Below are 17290 nucleotides of genomic sequence, written 5' to 3'. Positions count from 1 at the left end.
TTTTGTTTTTTTTGCTTTAAAGGTTTGTGAACTTGTTTGTGAGCAAGTCACAGCCAGAGGTGGTTCATTTCACATCAAGAAAAGCCTGTTTTTAAAAATCAGGTGTAAGCCAAGTATTCCTGACTATTCTAGGAGTTCACTGCAAACTGTGACTCAGAAAAACACACCCTTCACATTCACTGAATACACCTGAGGCAGGTTTCAGCTCAGTAAGCCTGTAACTGTCACTGACAGGAAGAACTATACTCAGTGTTGAGACAGAGGAACTGGCATTCAGAAAATCTGTAGAGGGGAACAAATACTTATCTAATCTGCAGCTTAACAGGTCAGAAGTGTCTGAAAATCAGTTATGATCCAGTGTTTTAGATAAATACAGCCAGCTAGATGAGGCACAGGCCAGGTTAGCAGTTCCTGCTCAGGCAGGCACACAGAGAAGATGGAACTGTTGCTGCATATTGTTCAGAGAGAAGAGATCTAGTGAGTTGCGGTGTGACTAAATCTCAATATATGAAATACTAATTAAAAACACAGCTAGTAACTTGATATGGGAAATATAGTGTCATCTATCATAGAAAAAAAAATTGTGGTAATTTGTCATTGGTAAAATGGTCACTATTGATTCAATGAGTGGAATAATAAATGCTGTGTTCATGTTTCAAAATATGAACAAATGGAATCATTATTTTGCATGGCTAAAGGGTAGAGCTGTACCAACAAGTAAGGGAAATGAAATCTATTTGAACAGCTGGTTTCACTAAGCACTGAGAAGTTATAAGTCTAAAAGATTTAATTGAATTTTAGATAAAGCTTTGTCATGAAAGTAGTTACAACCACAAACTATTGCAGTAAATTTGAGGTTGATATTCACCATCACAAATGTTAATAATCTGTAATTCGAGTAAATCTCATTAGATTACCTTCAGCACAATAATTCTGCTTTCTTTTGGGAATAAATGTGTGGCTTTGTGTCTGTCATAAAATAATTTCATCAATCTGATAATATTTCACAGTTTAGCATGAAGTTGAGATACATCACACATCGCCAGAGGAAGAACCTGCAGGTCTGGTTTCCACATTCCTACAGCATTCTGGGTACTAATCATCTATCTACTATAACATTTACATTTTGTTTTATTCCAAATACAAAAAGTTTATTCTTACCAGTGAAGAAAATTAGCTCAATATAAAACTAAAAGTTTTAAACTTGAAAGAGGCATAAAAAATGCACAAATGCATGCAAACTGTACAAGTGTGTAGCAGCTGATTTCAGCTCAGGTTTCTGGCATGCAGCGGAGCCTCAACACATTTCATGATTTTTACAGTGTTACTGGCTGTTGTCAACAGGCTTGTGCAGAAAATATACACCGACTGGCCAAAAAAAAAAAAAAAGGCCACCAAAATGGTCACTGACATTTGTTCGGATCGTCCTTAGCTCACCGCTGTGGAGTTGCTTCAATAAGCTTCTGTAATGCCACCAGATTTATTTCCATCCAATGGTGCATTAACTTTTTGTCAAGATCTTCTTGTATTGATGATGGGAGAGTCTGACCATTGCTCACAGCCTTGTCCAGACAGAACATATCAAAGAGTGACAGTGGGGTTCAGGTCTGAACTCTGGAGGACGATCCACAGCAGAACACTTCAGTGATCAGCCATCATTCATTTTTTCCGGCCACATTTCTTCCTAAACGACAATGCTTCCCCACTTTGCCTTCAAATGATTATAAAACCTTGGCAGTTCACAACCCAGTCATTTCTGCATCTCTTTAGTCTGTTTCAAAAAGGCTCAAATTATTGCACCAAGCAGAGAAAACATCTAACATATTTTACACAATGACAGGATGCGTCTTTCCACATGGTTTAAGACATAAGAAGCTAAATATTAAATAACTTGTTGTCAGCTGAAAGATAATTGCCCAAGCAGTAATTATGCAGTAAGAGGTTTGGACCAATTTGCTTAGTTAAATCCAGCTGGTGACTTTGTTTTGGCCAGGCAGTGTATGTTTAAATTCTTAAGGGCTGACGGAGAGAAAGTGAGAGCAGAGTTCCTGAGGATCCTCTCCATGTCAAGGCTAAGGAGCTGACATCATAGGCTGCTGATGCAGGAATCCAGTCAGTAAAGTTTGAGATCCAGCTTTCCAGAAATGTTGGATTTCTGAAGTGAAGAAACTGAAATCTAAAGAAGCGGTTACATGTTTTACAGTCATCTGACTACAGCAGCAGACGGCTGGCCAAGTCTGCCAGGGGCCCAGTCAGTCTGCTCTGATCGATTGGAACTGGATCACAGTTCCAATCTGGCCTGAACCTGAATGGGACTGGTGAGACTGAAGTGAAGGGTATGGGTTTGTACAGAATAGAGTTGTTCTTCACAAAGGAACTAAATTCCACTGAGAGAATAGGCTGGGATAGCAATACCCTGGTTTGGAGACGTTGGTATCTATAAAAAGTTTGAAATGATAAAAGACAGAACCTGTTAAAGCAGGTAGGGAGAGAACACCCTGCACTGTTCTGAGCAGCTGCTGCCATTACTACTGGTTATGGAGGCCCACTATGACGATCTTCTGACCCTTATTTTCATCGTCTTTAGCACCTCTTTGTCTGACTTCTTCCTCATCTTCTTCCTCATCCTCCTGCTGACCATTCATGAGTCCTGAGGTGCCATGATCCTCCTCGTCCTCCAGGGGCTCTAGTGGGTTTATCACACCGAACAGGAAAGTGAAGAAACTGTTTAACCAATCAGAGCCACCTTCCTCCACTTCTTCTAACCAATCCAGAACCTGGGCTTCCCCCTGACCGCAGCCCAAACTGGTCAGGCCTACGCAGACAAGAGGGTGAGGGGTTGGGGGAGGTGAAGGGGAAGTTCAGGGACCAAATGTGTGGAGGTGATAACCAAAAGCAGTGAACAACAAACATAAGATGGAAAAAAAGAAAGTTTGATCAAATGACGGAAAAACATGTGCTGAGGAGGGAAGAGAGGATGGGGGAGAGGAGAGAGAAGGAGGGGGAGAAACAAACGGAAAAGGTAAGAGAAGTTTAAAACGAAGGTTAGGTGGCGAGGGAACTGTTTACACAACTAGAACCAGTCAGACCATCTGCACAGGATCCACTGGGAGCGCTGCCTGGGGCTAAAGCTAGGCTAACAGAAAGAGGGATGCCTATGGAGAAAAGAATTACACTGATCACTATGTGCAGACAGCCATGAACACACAGTACACTGAAGGAAAACTAAGGCTGGGTCTACTGTGACCTCACAAGGATGACAAATAATAAATCCAATTATTTGCTAAAAATGTAAATCTAATCTGTTACATGGGCAGTGGAATAACATCAGCAAACCAATACATGTTATTTGGATGCTGAAAAGAGCCTAACTCCTATATTTATAAAGTTCCAATTATATATTCATGTAGATCTGATTCATGAATACATGTCTTAAAAATTCATGTGTAAAAAAAACAAATATGTATATATTTCAACACATCTAAAGAGGATAAAGAGCCAATCTAACATTCCATTTCTGATGGACTGTGCGCCGTCAGAGGGGGTCACAAAGGAGAACATTTAGACATGGTTATTCTGCTTCTTTATGATTTGCAAAATTTCTGCTAAGCATAATTTATGGTGTCAAGCCAGGTGCAACAATTGCTATGTAAAGTTGCACTGATTGCTCAGCAGTAACAGAAACTGACTGATTTTCTGTTTGAACAGCTGAACCCAGTGGCTGGCAGATTTGGAACTAAAATCTTCTCCAATCTTCTCCTGGTCTATTAATGCAGCATAGTGACGTAGCTGATCAAATGTAGCAGCTGAAAGAGCTGGGTCTGACGTATCTTCTCATCAACAGTTTTAGCTGTTGGATTTCTGAAAGGACAAATGTGACTAAGGTTTGAAATCAACATGCAGCCGTTCTGCTGCTGAGCCACAGTGAAAGGCTGCATAAGATAAGCCAGCAGGGCTATGATCACATTTATAAAAAAAAATGATACAAAAATCAATCAATTAATTGAATCAAAACATAATCACAATGTCATAATTTTAAGTTCTTAAAATGAACACTTTCTTAAAACTGCTACAGTCTGTTTATGTGAAGTCACTGGCCTCTGCACTACCGTTTCCAAACAAACATGGCTGATAGAGCATCATAACTCCCTGATGAGGTTAACTTTAAGTAGAGAAATGATGAATAGACATCTGGACACTCAGTTTTATTATGGACCACAGCAGCAAAGCACAGGAGACTGGAGCTAAAGCTTAGTTGAGGAGTTAATGTGAATATTTAAGTGAATCAAACTTTAAACACAAAATCTAAAATGAATACAGACACCAAATGAAATATCATTTTAAAGTTAGAGTTTCTGGCTCTGTTTGGTGGTTTTTGACATGCATTTTTTCAGATGGCAATAGTAGCACGGGGAGGAGGTGGAGGCAGATCATCTGCCTCATATTATACTGTCACAACATGGTGACAGTTTTAAAAATGTAAACAAAAAAATATTTTTTAGAAAAGTTGCGTACTGCAGCTTTAATGATGTATAGCAGCAAGAACTTTCTCTGTTAAAGTAAATGCCTCAGAGTGTTTCTATATATTCACATGCACACTGGTTTATCTTTATGACTTTGACTATTTTTTGCAAAATATCGGCGATGTAAAAGAAATGCTTTAACTGCATCTCGTAGCTTCTTATTGGAATGAGATCTACATATTGACCAATTTTAGTTCAGTTTTGGGGGCTTTGGCAAATCAATCCAACAACCCGGTTTAGTGGAAAACAAAATGACTTCTAATTGTAAATAGAATGATATTCACTTTAAGGTTTGAAAGCACACAGTGTGAGCCAGCTCGTCAGTCAGTCAAGTTTAGGACTCATTTTATCCTGAAACTTTGTTAGAAGTGCTGTAATCAATGAAACATTAATCAACAACATGATGGCACTTGACAAAATCTTTTATTTGGTGACTGTGTGTTCTATGACTTTGTACTTTTGTATTTTTATGATGTGAAGCACTTGTTGCTAAATGTACTTGATTAGATTTTGCTACAGAGAAAAGAAGGAACAGGAAGAATGAGCTTCTAGGTGAACATCTGAGCCAAGTTATGAGTTGAAATACCATCTAATCATCATTTAAGGCGGTTTCAAGGTTCTGATGAGAACAAATCGCATATTATCATGCGATAATATGGCTCCATACGAACAACATGGAAATGACATGAGGGTATAGAGGCTTCCCTTTCCATTTGGTCATTCAGAGGCAACTGGTCAGAGAACACTTGATGGATTATTTAAAGTCACAGAGCTCAAAGAAGCTGCTGCAGAGAACATTGAATATTATGAGTTACAAAAACATTTAATTTCCCTTTGGGATCAATAACGTATTTTTCAACTGAATAGAATATCTTGTAATGTTGAGACTTTCAGCCCCAGATCCTAACATTGCTTACAGTACGTTAAAAATCTCCCAAAGCTTTCTGATGTCAAGATTTTTAGAAATTTATTTCTAAATGTTATCACTGTTGGCAAATACATTTTAGTGCACTTAGCTAATTGAAAGCAGACACCAGATAGCATGCTCTAATTCTACTAAAAATTCTCTAGATTCTGGTTCCCTTGTCAGCAGCTCAGATGAACACAGTGCTGGTTAACAAGAAATAAATCCACTTGCCTAGAAGCACCTTAGCGTCCTCCACATCAAAGTCACCATCTCCATCAGTGTCGTACGCCGCCAGTTTACCTACAGAAGCCACAAACATACGGAGCCATCCAGAAACAGAATTACTGCATCTGTCTAGACATCAGACAACATTCAACATTCCTACTGAAGTTCAGAAAATGTTATCCAATTGGACTAAGCAAAGAAATTAAGTTAGTCCTGTAAGTTCATCATCATGTTATCACTGTTCAGTATTTCTATCAGGAGTTTAGTCTGTACTTCAGAAGGAGAGTCTAACAGCCAGGTGTGTGTAAAGTCTTGGAAATTGTATTTTATAATAAACCTTTAGAATACTGCAGTCAGCTGGGTGACTGATTCAGCCCCACATTTAGATCCTAGGGGGAGGGGCCAGACACCTGGACTTAAAGAGGAAGACCCCATTTATAAAATGATGCTAGAAAATATTCTGGTCAAAGGAGAACAGGTACATCCAGAAAAATTACAGCATTGTGTAAAAGTGTAATATTTCTTACCAGTCATCTCCAAAAGTGAAACATTCATTTTATAGAAATTCATTACACACAGTCAAAGATTTCAAGTTTTTATTTTTTGCATTTTGAATGATTACGACTTACAGATAATGAAAACCAAAAATGCAGCGTCTCTGAAAATTACATTAGATGAATGAAACAGAAATTTTTTTATTTTTTTTTTAAAGATTTTATTGGCTCCAGTGGCCTTTATTTGACAGTGAATTGACAGGAAAGAGGATAATGAGAGAAGGGGGAAGACATGCGGCAAAGGTCGCCAGGCCAGGAATCGAACAGCCGTGTCGAGGACTAAGGCCTCTATATGTGGGTTGTGCTTAACCCCTGCGCCACCACAGCACACCGAAACAGGATTTTTTATACACAAATATGAGGCAGCTGAAAAGCCGGTTAATTTCTCTGCACTCAGTTCTTGGTTGTGGCTCCTTTAGCATGAATTACTACATCAACACAGCGCAGCATGGAGGAGATCAGCCTGTGGTTCTGCTCAGATGTAATAAAGTCCAGGTAGCTTTGATAGTTGGGTCTGGGGCCTCATCTTTCTCTTAACAACATCCCACAGATTGTCTGTGGGGTTAAAGGTCAGGCCAGTCCTCCCTGTTTCTGTTACCACACTTCTTCCTTCCACTCAATTTTCTATGAATATGCTTGGATGCAACAACCAGCTTCTTCAGCATTGATTTGCTGCGTCTTCCCCTCCTTGTGGACGCTGACTGTGACTACACACAGTCAGCAGATTGTGTGTAGCCGACTGACCCAGAGTGAGAGAGCACTCAGGAAACCTTCAGCTGTTTGCAGGTTAATTCACTTATTATGGTGTCCATTACTGAGCTTTTTCACAGTAGCAGAATTTTCAGAGAAACTGAATTTTGAGTTTTTGTTTTCTGTAAGCTATTATCATCAAAATGACAAGAAACAAAAGACTTAGAATAAATCACTGTGATGATTCTGTGGAATATATGAGTTCCAGTTTCTGAGATGACTGGTAAGAAACATTTCACTTATACAACATTCCAAGTTGTTGATGTACTAGTATTTCAACAGCTGCTGTTACCTAAAAAACAAACACAAACAAAACAAAAAAACTACATTCTGATCTGAAAGGAAATGTTTTGCAGTCATGTTTGACTTACAATTCACCTTGTAATTCACTAGATGCTCTAGCTAGGGGTGTGGTTGGGGTGCAGGTCAGGACTGCATGCTGTTCTAATCCAGGCAGAATGAACTTTGGCTTGGTAAACATGTTTAAGCAATACTAACCATTCTAGAATAATAATCTGTGGAGTACAAAAACAGCTAATAGAAATATCCATAACAACAAGAGAAACATGTCTAGTGTTCTTTACCTTGCAAGGTTTCAGACAGGTTAATCTGTATGCCCTTAGCCTTGTCTGCATGCAAAACAAGAAATTTGGAAGAACAGCAAGATTAGTAAAGGGCGCAAAGGAGATTCACAAGGAATACACTAATCAAAGATACATACCACAGACAAGAATGTATCATTTTTTATTAGGATGCAGATTAATCAGAAGACACCGATCCAACAATCAGACATGCATTTAAAATACAACAGGATTAGGTTTAAAAATCAAGTTTCTCACAAACATTTTCTTCCTTTATAAATCCAGCACTAAATTCCAGACTCCATCTTTAGAAGGTGATGCTTCAGTCTGATTTGCACAGAGTGATTCCAAGCTGGATCACAGCAGAGGAAAAATATCAACCTCACAAGAAGAGATGAGTTTAAAAACGAGAAAGACTTCTGGAAGGATTTTTAAACTTGCAACATCATGAAAAGCAGCAAAAGAAAGCTTTGCAGTAAAATATTGAGGAAATATTTCAAATATAGAATTAGATGAAACTGGTCTTTTGAGGGCCCTGAGACTTGCTGTCTCCTCTTTTCATGTAAATGTTACACTTTATTTTAAAATGCAGCACCTAAGTGCTAAATCAAGCGTTAAGATTGCAGATCAAGTTCAGCAATAAGTCTGAGCTTAATTTAGAAATAAAAAGGACTGAAAACACTGGGTAGTTATTACTGACTGTCCTGTCAGTGGCTGTTAGCTTGACTTGCCCATTCCTGTCTGCACTGACTCTAAACAGGGATGGTACAGAGCGCTGTCTAATGCAGGTAAGATGCTAATTCTTTCTATGCTCATTATAAAAACAAGCTATAAATTAAATTAAATAATTAGATTTATGTAAAATATTGTAAAATAAAAACATTGTTTCGGAGCTAAAACTGCCAGTGCCAAGCATAGTTCTGTTAAAAAGCTATGAGCAGTCAGTATCTTCCCTGCAGTAGCTCCACAGAGTTACTTCATCAAATCCATTTAGAATTTCATCTTAGCCTTCTCAACCAAAGCTGATTTGAAGTCCCCACAGATTCCAGGGCAGCAGTAAGAGGGAGAACCCTAACAGGTTTCACATGAGAGGTCACTGTTACAACCTGCAGTGTGCCATGGTCTGTGGTGGAAATTAGCATACTGATGTAAACACAAGACTAATGCAGACACTGAGCATATTTTTTTTTTTAGAAAAGCAGACATAAAATCACTAGGATAGGTTTTGAAAGTAAAGTGGTTTTAAGATGAAACCTGACTAGCCTCTGCGTGGAAAATATTTGTGAACTGATTGCATTTTTCTGGCTGATCACCTGTCTATAAAAAGCCTGAGTTTTTTTTGTCTGCAAAGTTACTAAATATAGCAACAAGCAGTGGGGTGACATTTGCAGACATTATCTGGTGGGCAAGTCTGTCACTGTAGGGCAGAAGGAGACTGTTGCTGATTTTCAGACTTTTGGGGAGGGAGAGAAGGTCGGATTCTCATGGAGGTATCGGCTGATCGCCAGTCTCCCAAAATTAGGTAAATCAAAGTTGATTTATCAGCCAGCCGAATTCTTGGTGCACTTCTAATGGAAAACTAATCTTTCTTTTAAAATGAAGATGCTAACAACATAGCATTAAAGTGTCACAACCTGCTAACAAAACTTCAATTCAAAAATCTGAATTATCCCTGTAAAGTAGCTGGTGCAGCTTTGCCTTTTGTACTGAACTCACTGGACTGGCCAAACCACAGCCTATTTCACAGTGCTGCATCTGCACATCAGCATTTGGTTAAAATTACAGTTCATAGAAAAAGAGGCCAAACAACCAGGATAAAGTGATGAAAGAGACATGTTTCTTGAACTGCTATTTACCGTGGATACAGTTAGCTCCTATCAATTCACTATCATTCACTTTGGAGGCGGCAAGCGTTAAAGCCACAAAAACATGAAGACAGCAACAATATGAGTCTTAAGTGTTAGATGTATGTTCCAACATGTGCCCACCTAGAACTCCTTGATAGTCGACCAAGTCAAAGTAGACCACAGCCACAGAAGTCCAGACACCGAGCAGGGCCAGCACGATGAACCAGGTGAAGAAACTGCTGCTGCTGCTGGAGCCAGAGTCCGGCTTCTTCCCGTTCTTACTGGATAACGGGCCTTTACCTGCATCTGGAACAGAAACACACAAAGCGTCAGGTTTAGGACCGTCAATTAGTTTTCATTAGTGAAACCATTTAAATGATGACTTTAACTAAGGTCAGTAAATAATGCTTTTCCAAAAGCAACAGTTTACCTTGTCTCGCAAAACATATTCTTTATGTCGATGTTTGTAATCAACAGCTGAGCAGTAAAAATTAGAACATTTATTACCCACCAGTAAAAGTAACTGTGTTAATTTAGCTTGATGAGTATCTGAGGTTCAAAGAACAAGTCCAATAAGCTAGGTTTAATTATTTCTCCCATCCTTGGGCTGCCACCTTATTGGCGTGGAGGTGTTTGAGTGGCCCAGTGATTCTAGGAGCTTTGCTGTCTGGGGCTTCGTGCCCCTGGTAGGGTCACCCAAGGCAGGCAGGCCCTAGGTGAGGAACCAGACAAAGCGCAGTCCGAAGACCCCTAATGATGACTGAGAGCATTGGATTCAGTGTTCCCTGGCCGGACGCAGGTCACCGGGGCCCCATCCTGGAGCCAGGTCTGGAGTTGGGGCACATTAACTAGCGCCTGGCTAGTTAGTGTGGGCCAAAGAGGTTGGGTGCAGTGGGATGGGTGGAGGCCGAGGGAGGGGTCCTGGCCACCACCCGGCATCTCAGGAGGGGGAAGCAATACAGCAGCCTCAAAAAAAAAACTGGTGGAAACGCTCACAAAGCAAGTGGAGTAGAGCTGAGCTGGGCCGGTGGAAAAGGGACATATGTTTCTCGGCTGGCCTGGGAATGCCTTGGGATTCCCCCAGAGGAGCTGGAACAAGTGGCTGGGGAGAAAGAAGTCTGGGCCTCCCTTCTTAGGCTGTTAGCCCCACGACCAAAACCCGGATAAGTGGAAGAAAATGGATGGATGGATGGATGGATGGATGGATGGATAATTATTTCTAGGGATGCACAATATATCAGGACTGACATTGGTATCGGCCGATATTAACCATTTTTTTAACATGTTGGTATTGGCCCGATAAATTAAAATGGGCTGATATTAATGACTGATATTTATTTATATCTTATTTCACACTACTGAAATATAAATAATATCGGTAAACATGAGTTATTGGCCATCACAGCAACATTAATGGCATGTACTTATATCAAATATTGGCCCAAATTTTCATATTGGTGCATCCCTAATTATTTCTAGATTAGAACCTCTAATGTAGCTAGATAAACAATAGTAGGATTTGTTGCCAGATGTAAGGATCACAGCAAAGTTTCAACGTCTCACTTAGATCATTTGTTATAGTGAAAAATTCTTCTAACAAAGTAACATTTGTTGATGCATTTACAGACTTGATTAGTAGTGGGAATTTTGAGTTTTCATCCATTAAATAGAAAAAAATTTATTTCAGGGTTTAACTTGCTAATGTAAAAAAAAACAGCAGTAACAAAATAAATAAATAAATAAAACTGTCAAAGTATTCCTATGGTCTACAGTCAAGTTCATGAGAGCCAGTCATTTTTCCTGATTCTCAATCCCCTTCCCTCATCTGCTGATCTGCTCTGCTGTCTGATAAAAGGCTATAAATCACTTTTTTGGACACATTTCCACAGGAAACAAATAACAGCCCTGGTGTGGAAACTTTTGGCATACATATGCCACAAAAGGTGCAATATTCCACATTATAAGCATCCAAACTCTGAAATTTTAATTATTAAAAGGGATTTAGATAACATTTTTATAATTGCAACAATGAAATTGTTGGATTATTTTAGCACCAACAGTAATAAGTGCTGCTATAAATAAAAATTATTCTGCTCATATAAATTTTTGTTTGACATGTTGATACTATAGTACTTTGATCCTGTAAAGCAACAGTATTTTAAATCACCATGAAAATCAGCAGTGCCTTGATCCAACAGGCTCTGCCTGCACTGCAATCACCTGAATCAGGTGTGTTAAAGTAGGGAAACTTTTAAAACATGCTGGGTAGTGTGGACTGAGGACCAGAATTGAAAACCCTAAAGCACTAGTGCAGGATTGCTCAAGTCCAGTTCTCAAGAGCTACCATCCTGCAACTTTCAGATGCTTCCCTGCTCCAACACACCTGAATCAAATGAACGGCTCGTTTTCAGGCCTGTTCAGAGATGATCCTGGTCTGTTGAACTAACGATGCATCTAAAAGTTGCAGGATGGTAGCTCTGGAGGACTGGACTTGAGCTCCCCTGGAGGAGCAAAAAGGCTACACCAGAAAGGATGAACCAGATCCAAAAGGTTATTCCGGGTGTGCCAAGATATTCCACAATGCATGACGGGAGAAAGGCCAGAGAGAATGAACAGGTGCTAAAGGGAGATTTGTGTTGCTAGGTCAGATTTCAGAGACCCCCAGCAGTGCTCAACTCTGAACACTGTTCCAAATGTAAAGCTCACTAACCTGGGTGAAACAAAAGGAATGTTTAATGCCTTTAACCTGTAAGGGAATTCTCACCTATCAGGTAAAACTTGACCAGAACAATGTTGAAGTGTGATACAGAGGTCTGTGCTGCAATTGTACAAAAGGTTTGTTGCTTCAGAACTGTGTGAAAGCACAGTTGGACACAGAATGCCTAAATGTGGCCAAACGTCAAACATAGGTGTGTACCTGACTCCATTAAAGGTTTCTAACAAACATTTAGAATACATGATAAAATAACCAATGAAGTTAATAGGACAGGATGACCTGACACAACCAGGCCGGCAGGTTTTCAGAAGACAGCTGTCCTTCACTCTGAACCTAACAACCAGTCCCATTCAATGGCCCTGAACCTGCCCTCATCTTCCCTACTACCCAATCAGTCACTCATGAGCAGACCCGTTCCTCACCTTGCATTTCCCCTGCAGGAATCGCTGTGACAACAGGCGGTGTGATGGACTCCACCAGGTTTGCTGGATCACCCATCCCTGCCGTATGAGAGCTTGACAACTAGTGGTGGGCTGAAAAAGCAGCTTTGAGTCCCCGCCTCTGCTGCCTCCTTTGTGTTCCTATCCGACCCTTCCCTCCTGACTTGTTTTGTTAAGTCACTCTTGCTGTGGGTATGGATGTGGAGGTCACTCAGCTATTTATAGTGCTGTTAAACAGCTGGCCCTGACATACAGGCAAAGAAAGGAACACAGTCACTGTCCTCCACAGACTGGAACAAGTGGAGGGGGAGTCAACAAGAATTTGCTCCCAAGCAGAGAAAAGAGAATAAAATCTCATGTTTGACATCTACATCTTACATAGACCACAATATTATTTAAAGATTGTGCTAAATAATGCACTGCCTGATTCTGTGAACTAACCTCAGCAACAATCAGTCCCTCACTGAGTGAGTTAATGGACCAGGAGCTCCCCCTTTCACCTGACAGCCACAGCGTCTTCCCTGCTCTATCTCCACCTACTGTGTCCCTCCAAACAGACATTTATATTTCTTATGGGCATTCTAGGTCAGCTAGGCATCGTCTCCACTAGGTCCAGGAAAATACATTAAGACTGCACTTTGTTAGACCATTATGGTTGGTTCAACTTTCATCAGAGTATACAGTGGACAGTTTGGTCAGCTCATTTGATCAACCCCAACAATATTAAACCACATTTAAACATTAGCAGCAGTTTTTATGTTGGTCTCCCTTTTCACCCCCCTTTACGTGTTTGCATGACAGGAGACATTGCTTTCCATGAAAGTTTCTTCAGTTCCTCGATGTAACATCATACTGCTGGTATTTAAAACAGCTTGCCATAACAATGTTGGCATTCTACTACCCTACTGTGGGACTTTTTGTAACAGGAAATATTGTTCTCATAGCCTCTGTTTGATGAAAAGCATAGCAGCCTTCTTTCAGCCAGTTGACTGGTAGTGTGCAGTAATAGTTTATAAGTATGTTCCATTCAGCCCCCTCTAGGTAACCAACTCATGCTTACCTGTAGAGACTGAAGAGCATTTTGTTTAGTAATCATATCTGTGTGAATATCTTTATGTAATTTGGTGGATCTCACTTCACTGCTCTGTGCACTGGATAAGTGGACAGAAACCAGTCTCTCTTTCTCAAAGCAAACAGTAAAGCCCAACCCAGCATGGGCTCACCTCATCTCAGAGTCTTGAAGTATTTGTTTTGCTCTGCTGTGTCAAAGCAGATAGCCTACATGACATTTCGTGTAAAGAGGTCACTGCCTTTAGAGTTGGAAGTACTGTTGCCTTGCAGCAAGAAGGTCCCAGGTCCCAGGCAGATGCAGCCCCCTACCACCCTGCATGGACAAGCGGGTATGGACAATAGATGGCTAGATAGGCCATCACCCTCACTGTTTTATGAATACACCATTTTTTTCCCCCTCACAGCGAGTTTGTAGTCCAAGTTCAGTTATGCCAAAGTTACAATTAGGCAACTCAAAATGTTTGGTTCTAGTGTGTATTAACGCGCACAATTCCTTACATCGCCACCCCCAGCATCAGAGCCTCTCCGAAGTGTTTCATTCAATTAGATTTGTCTTGGGAATGTAGCCATATCAGTGGGAAAGGTCCGTTGCAGTGTCTCTGCTTCCCACACACAGCATTTCCTTTTTGGTTTCATATGTTAAATAACAGTGGCGTGAAATTGGTGGTGTGGTTTTGTAAACTTGAGGTTGGATTCAAATGTCTTAGAACTTTGTAAAAAAGATCAGATCATTTACATATCAAAGTCCTGCTTAGCCAGCCTAAAATCTCTCATAACTTCACTATGCATGGCATTCAAACACAAACAGATGCAACGATTCACTCCATTGTTCTCTTTGACAATAAAATAAAAAAATAATAATCCCATGTACTTTGGCACTGAGATGGAGGTGGAAAAACCAGAACAGTCCCTTCATCAGTTTAGTAGTAAATTCACAGCCAGTGAGAGTTTGAATAAAATTTGTTTTGAATAAAATAGATTTACATGAATTAAACATTTACCATCTGTTATGAATGTGTCTAGATGTTGAAACATGAAGTTTAACAAGAAAAAGAAAAAAAAGTGGCCCAATTTTAAATGGTCAACCACAAAGAAAGCATGGCTGTAAATGCTGCTGCTCCTTTTTCATTTGTAGTTGTGTTGCAACATATTTGAGAAAGCAGGAAAATCTGGTTTATGCGTTATGACAAGTGAGTCCCTGAGCACCACTCAGCTTAAAATATAACATTTGGGTCAAATCAAACTAAACCAATGTAGATTAAGAGAATCAGCCGTTTCCTGAAAACAAGGCTGAAGGCTACATTTAACCTTGCAAAGTTCAGATTAGTTTAACTGCAGAGACAACACACCTCCAAACAAAAACCAAATGAATACAGCACCGCAAGTCCATGCAAGGTCAGCTAGAGGAATTTGCATTTAAGGATTTTTGTGACGTTATGCAAATTTAAAAAAATAAATAAATAGAACACTACAACACACAGCACAACGATCCCAGAGGAACAGACTTGGCTGTTACCCTTCCATCTCTGCAGAGTTCAGCACCTCCCAGGATTCTGAACAGGGAAGAAAGAGCAAGAGCCCTTAAGGAAACCATTACAGAAATGTAAGAGCAAATATAATGAGAATGATGAGAGCAGTGATCTTTGATTACAAACACACAGATCCAGCTTTTCATCCATTCATCCAGCAGACATAATTTCATTAATGTCTCTGAATTGTCCTTTGTCCATGGAGGAATAATTAAAAAAGACAAATTCAATGAATCATTAAAACAAGAATTGGGTACACAAGTTTGAATTTTCTGTGGATTGTTTTTGGTCCATACAGTGTCAAATATATACATACAGCCCCAGTAATAATTAGATAAAAGTTGATGTTTGACCACTCTTTGTGTAATGAATGGTCCAGTTTTATTTATTTTAACTGGTTGATTTCTGGATACTGCGACAGACTGGCGACCTGTCCAGGGTGACCCCGCCTCTTGCTCGCAACGCGAGCTGGAGATAGGCACCAGCATATAATATTTGAGAATGTATGTATGATTTTGACCCCATTTAGATTAGAAAACAAATACCACAGTAAATTTAGTCTTGTGCTCCCAACTAATGTTTGTAAAAGTTAACATTGTGTAACGTTTCGAATAGAACCAGACATACTAATTACAAAAAAAAGGCCTCAAACATTCCAAGAGTCTAATGATCAGATTTTCAAACACCTGGCTAACAGCTCACTGGTTGTACACCTTTATCAAGCAACTCAGTAAACCAAAGTAAGTATCTGACGAGCCACTGAAGAAAGTCCTAACAGAAGAAATGCTGACGAGGCACATGTTCTAGTCACATCAATTAGATCAAACACTCCTTTTGCTGTTCAAACATTCAGCAAGAAAGGCTGAGAACAGCACTGATCCTAACAACTGACAGAAATATGGGTTCCTGAGAGAAGTGTGCACTCAACCAGTCAGAACACACAAGAAAATTACACATAAACTCAGGAAATTCTTACACCGTTTTTAACTTTGGAGTTATTGGGAACTTGAACCCCGTCTTTATGTTTTAAGCTGGTTGAACAGAGTAAAGAATCAGAAATCAAACCTCTGAAACATAGGAGGCTTTTATCTAGGAAATTTTAGTCTTTGCAATATTTAGGACAAAACTTATTTTTTATTTTGATATATTTTGTAAGAAGAGAATGAGTTGAATTCCTTTTGTGTGTGTTGGGGTGTGTATGTGTGTATGTAAATGCTGCAATAAATGAAATAAAATGAAAATAAAATGAACAGACTACTTTTTCTGGCCAACTAGCCAGGGGAATGTGGCTGATCAGATGTCTGCACCTGCTCAGTGAACTCCTTTTGATGTGGAGAAGCAGAGGCTCTACTTCGAGCTCAGCTTCAGGAAGTTAAAACTCCTCACCCTAACTCCAAGGCCGAGTCCAGCCTCCCTCAAAAGAAAGCTCATTTCATTGTTTGTATCCAGGATCTCATTCTTTCAGTCTTGATTCATATCTCGTGGGGTCAAAACGTACATAGACCAATAAATCGAGAGCTTTGCCCTGGCATCACCACAGTAGAGCAGAGTGATGCCCTCAATACTGTAGGCAAAGATTCAGTGTGTCTGTTAATCTCCCATTCACTGATGAATAAGACACTGAAATACTTAAAGAAAACAAAAAATTGTTAGAAAAAACCTATAAGTCTATAAAATACATTTTGCCCCATCCAGATGACTCAACACTAGATGAAATGGAGCGCTAAGGACTGTAAAGATATGAACATTTTCTGTCAAGTTATGGTGTGAAATTTGGTTGTCAATTTTCACTGATATGTATTTTTATCAATATTATTAAAAATGTATTTTTGCCTGAAACCATCTCACTACTCACTAATGAGCCTCTTCTGTCAACTGGTACTTAGGCAGTTGAATTTTCCTATTGGTTGCAGCCGGTGCAGCTTGGTACAACTTGGTCACAGCCCCGCGTTCGGGTATAAAAGCAGAAAGCTCCCCCCTCCACGGAAGTATCCACAATAAAGTCTTAGCTGCCTTGTCTCTGTATTTATTTGCATACAGCACAGTTAGAGAGATCCAGGTCAATGTGTCCACTCAGGATGCATTTAAATACCTGTCTGAATGACGCAATTAGAGCAGGAGGCTGATGATGATGTCAGGACTTGCTA

The 17290-nt window shown here is 39.8% G+C and overlaps 1 protein-coding gene across 10 annotated transcripts in view; it reads right to left on the bottom strand.

Annotated features, from left to right (window-relative positions):
• Positions 1-17290, bottom strand: part of LOC114146039 (probable serine/threonine-protein kinase kinX) — a 32380-nt gene that overhangs the window by 13257 nt on the left and 1833 nt on the right. For 6 of the 10 annotated variants that reach the window (XM_028019773.1, XM_028019774.1, XM_028019775.1 and 3 more), the window contains exons 1-5: positions 12526-12651; positions 9529-9693; positions 7544-7588; positions 7338-7403; positions 5662-5730 (exon numbers count right to left, since the gene is read on the bottom strand). In XM_028019773.1, the coding sequence (XP_027875574.1) occupies positions 5662-5730; positions 7338-7403; positions 7544-7588; positions 9529-9693; positions 12526-12601 (421 nt within the window). In that variant the 5' untranslated portion in view covers positions 12602-12651. Of the gene's footprint in view, positions 1-5661; positions 5731-7337; positions 7404-7543; positions 7589-9528; positions 9694-12525; positions 12652-17290 lie in introns of those variants that run through there. The other 4 variants (XM_028019778.1, XM_028019781.1, XM_028019782.1 and 1 more) reach the window with 4 other exon arrangements.

The sequence above is a fragment of the Xiphophorus couchianus genome, chromosome 6 (genome assembly GCF_001444195.1).
Source record: "Xiphophorus couchianus chromosome 6, X_couchianus-1.0, whole genome shotgun sequence".
Lineage (NCBI taxonomy): Eukaryota > Metazoa > Chordata > Actinopteri > Cyprinodontiformes > Poeciliidae > Xiphophorus > Xiphophorus couchianus.
The sequence above is the reverse complement of the archived record's forward strand: the minus strand, read 5'-3'. Positions and strand labels throughout refer to the sequence as shown.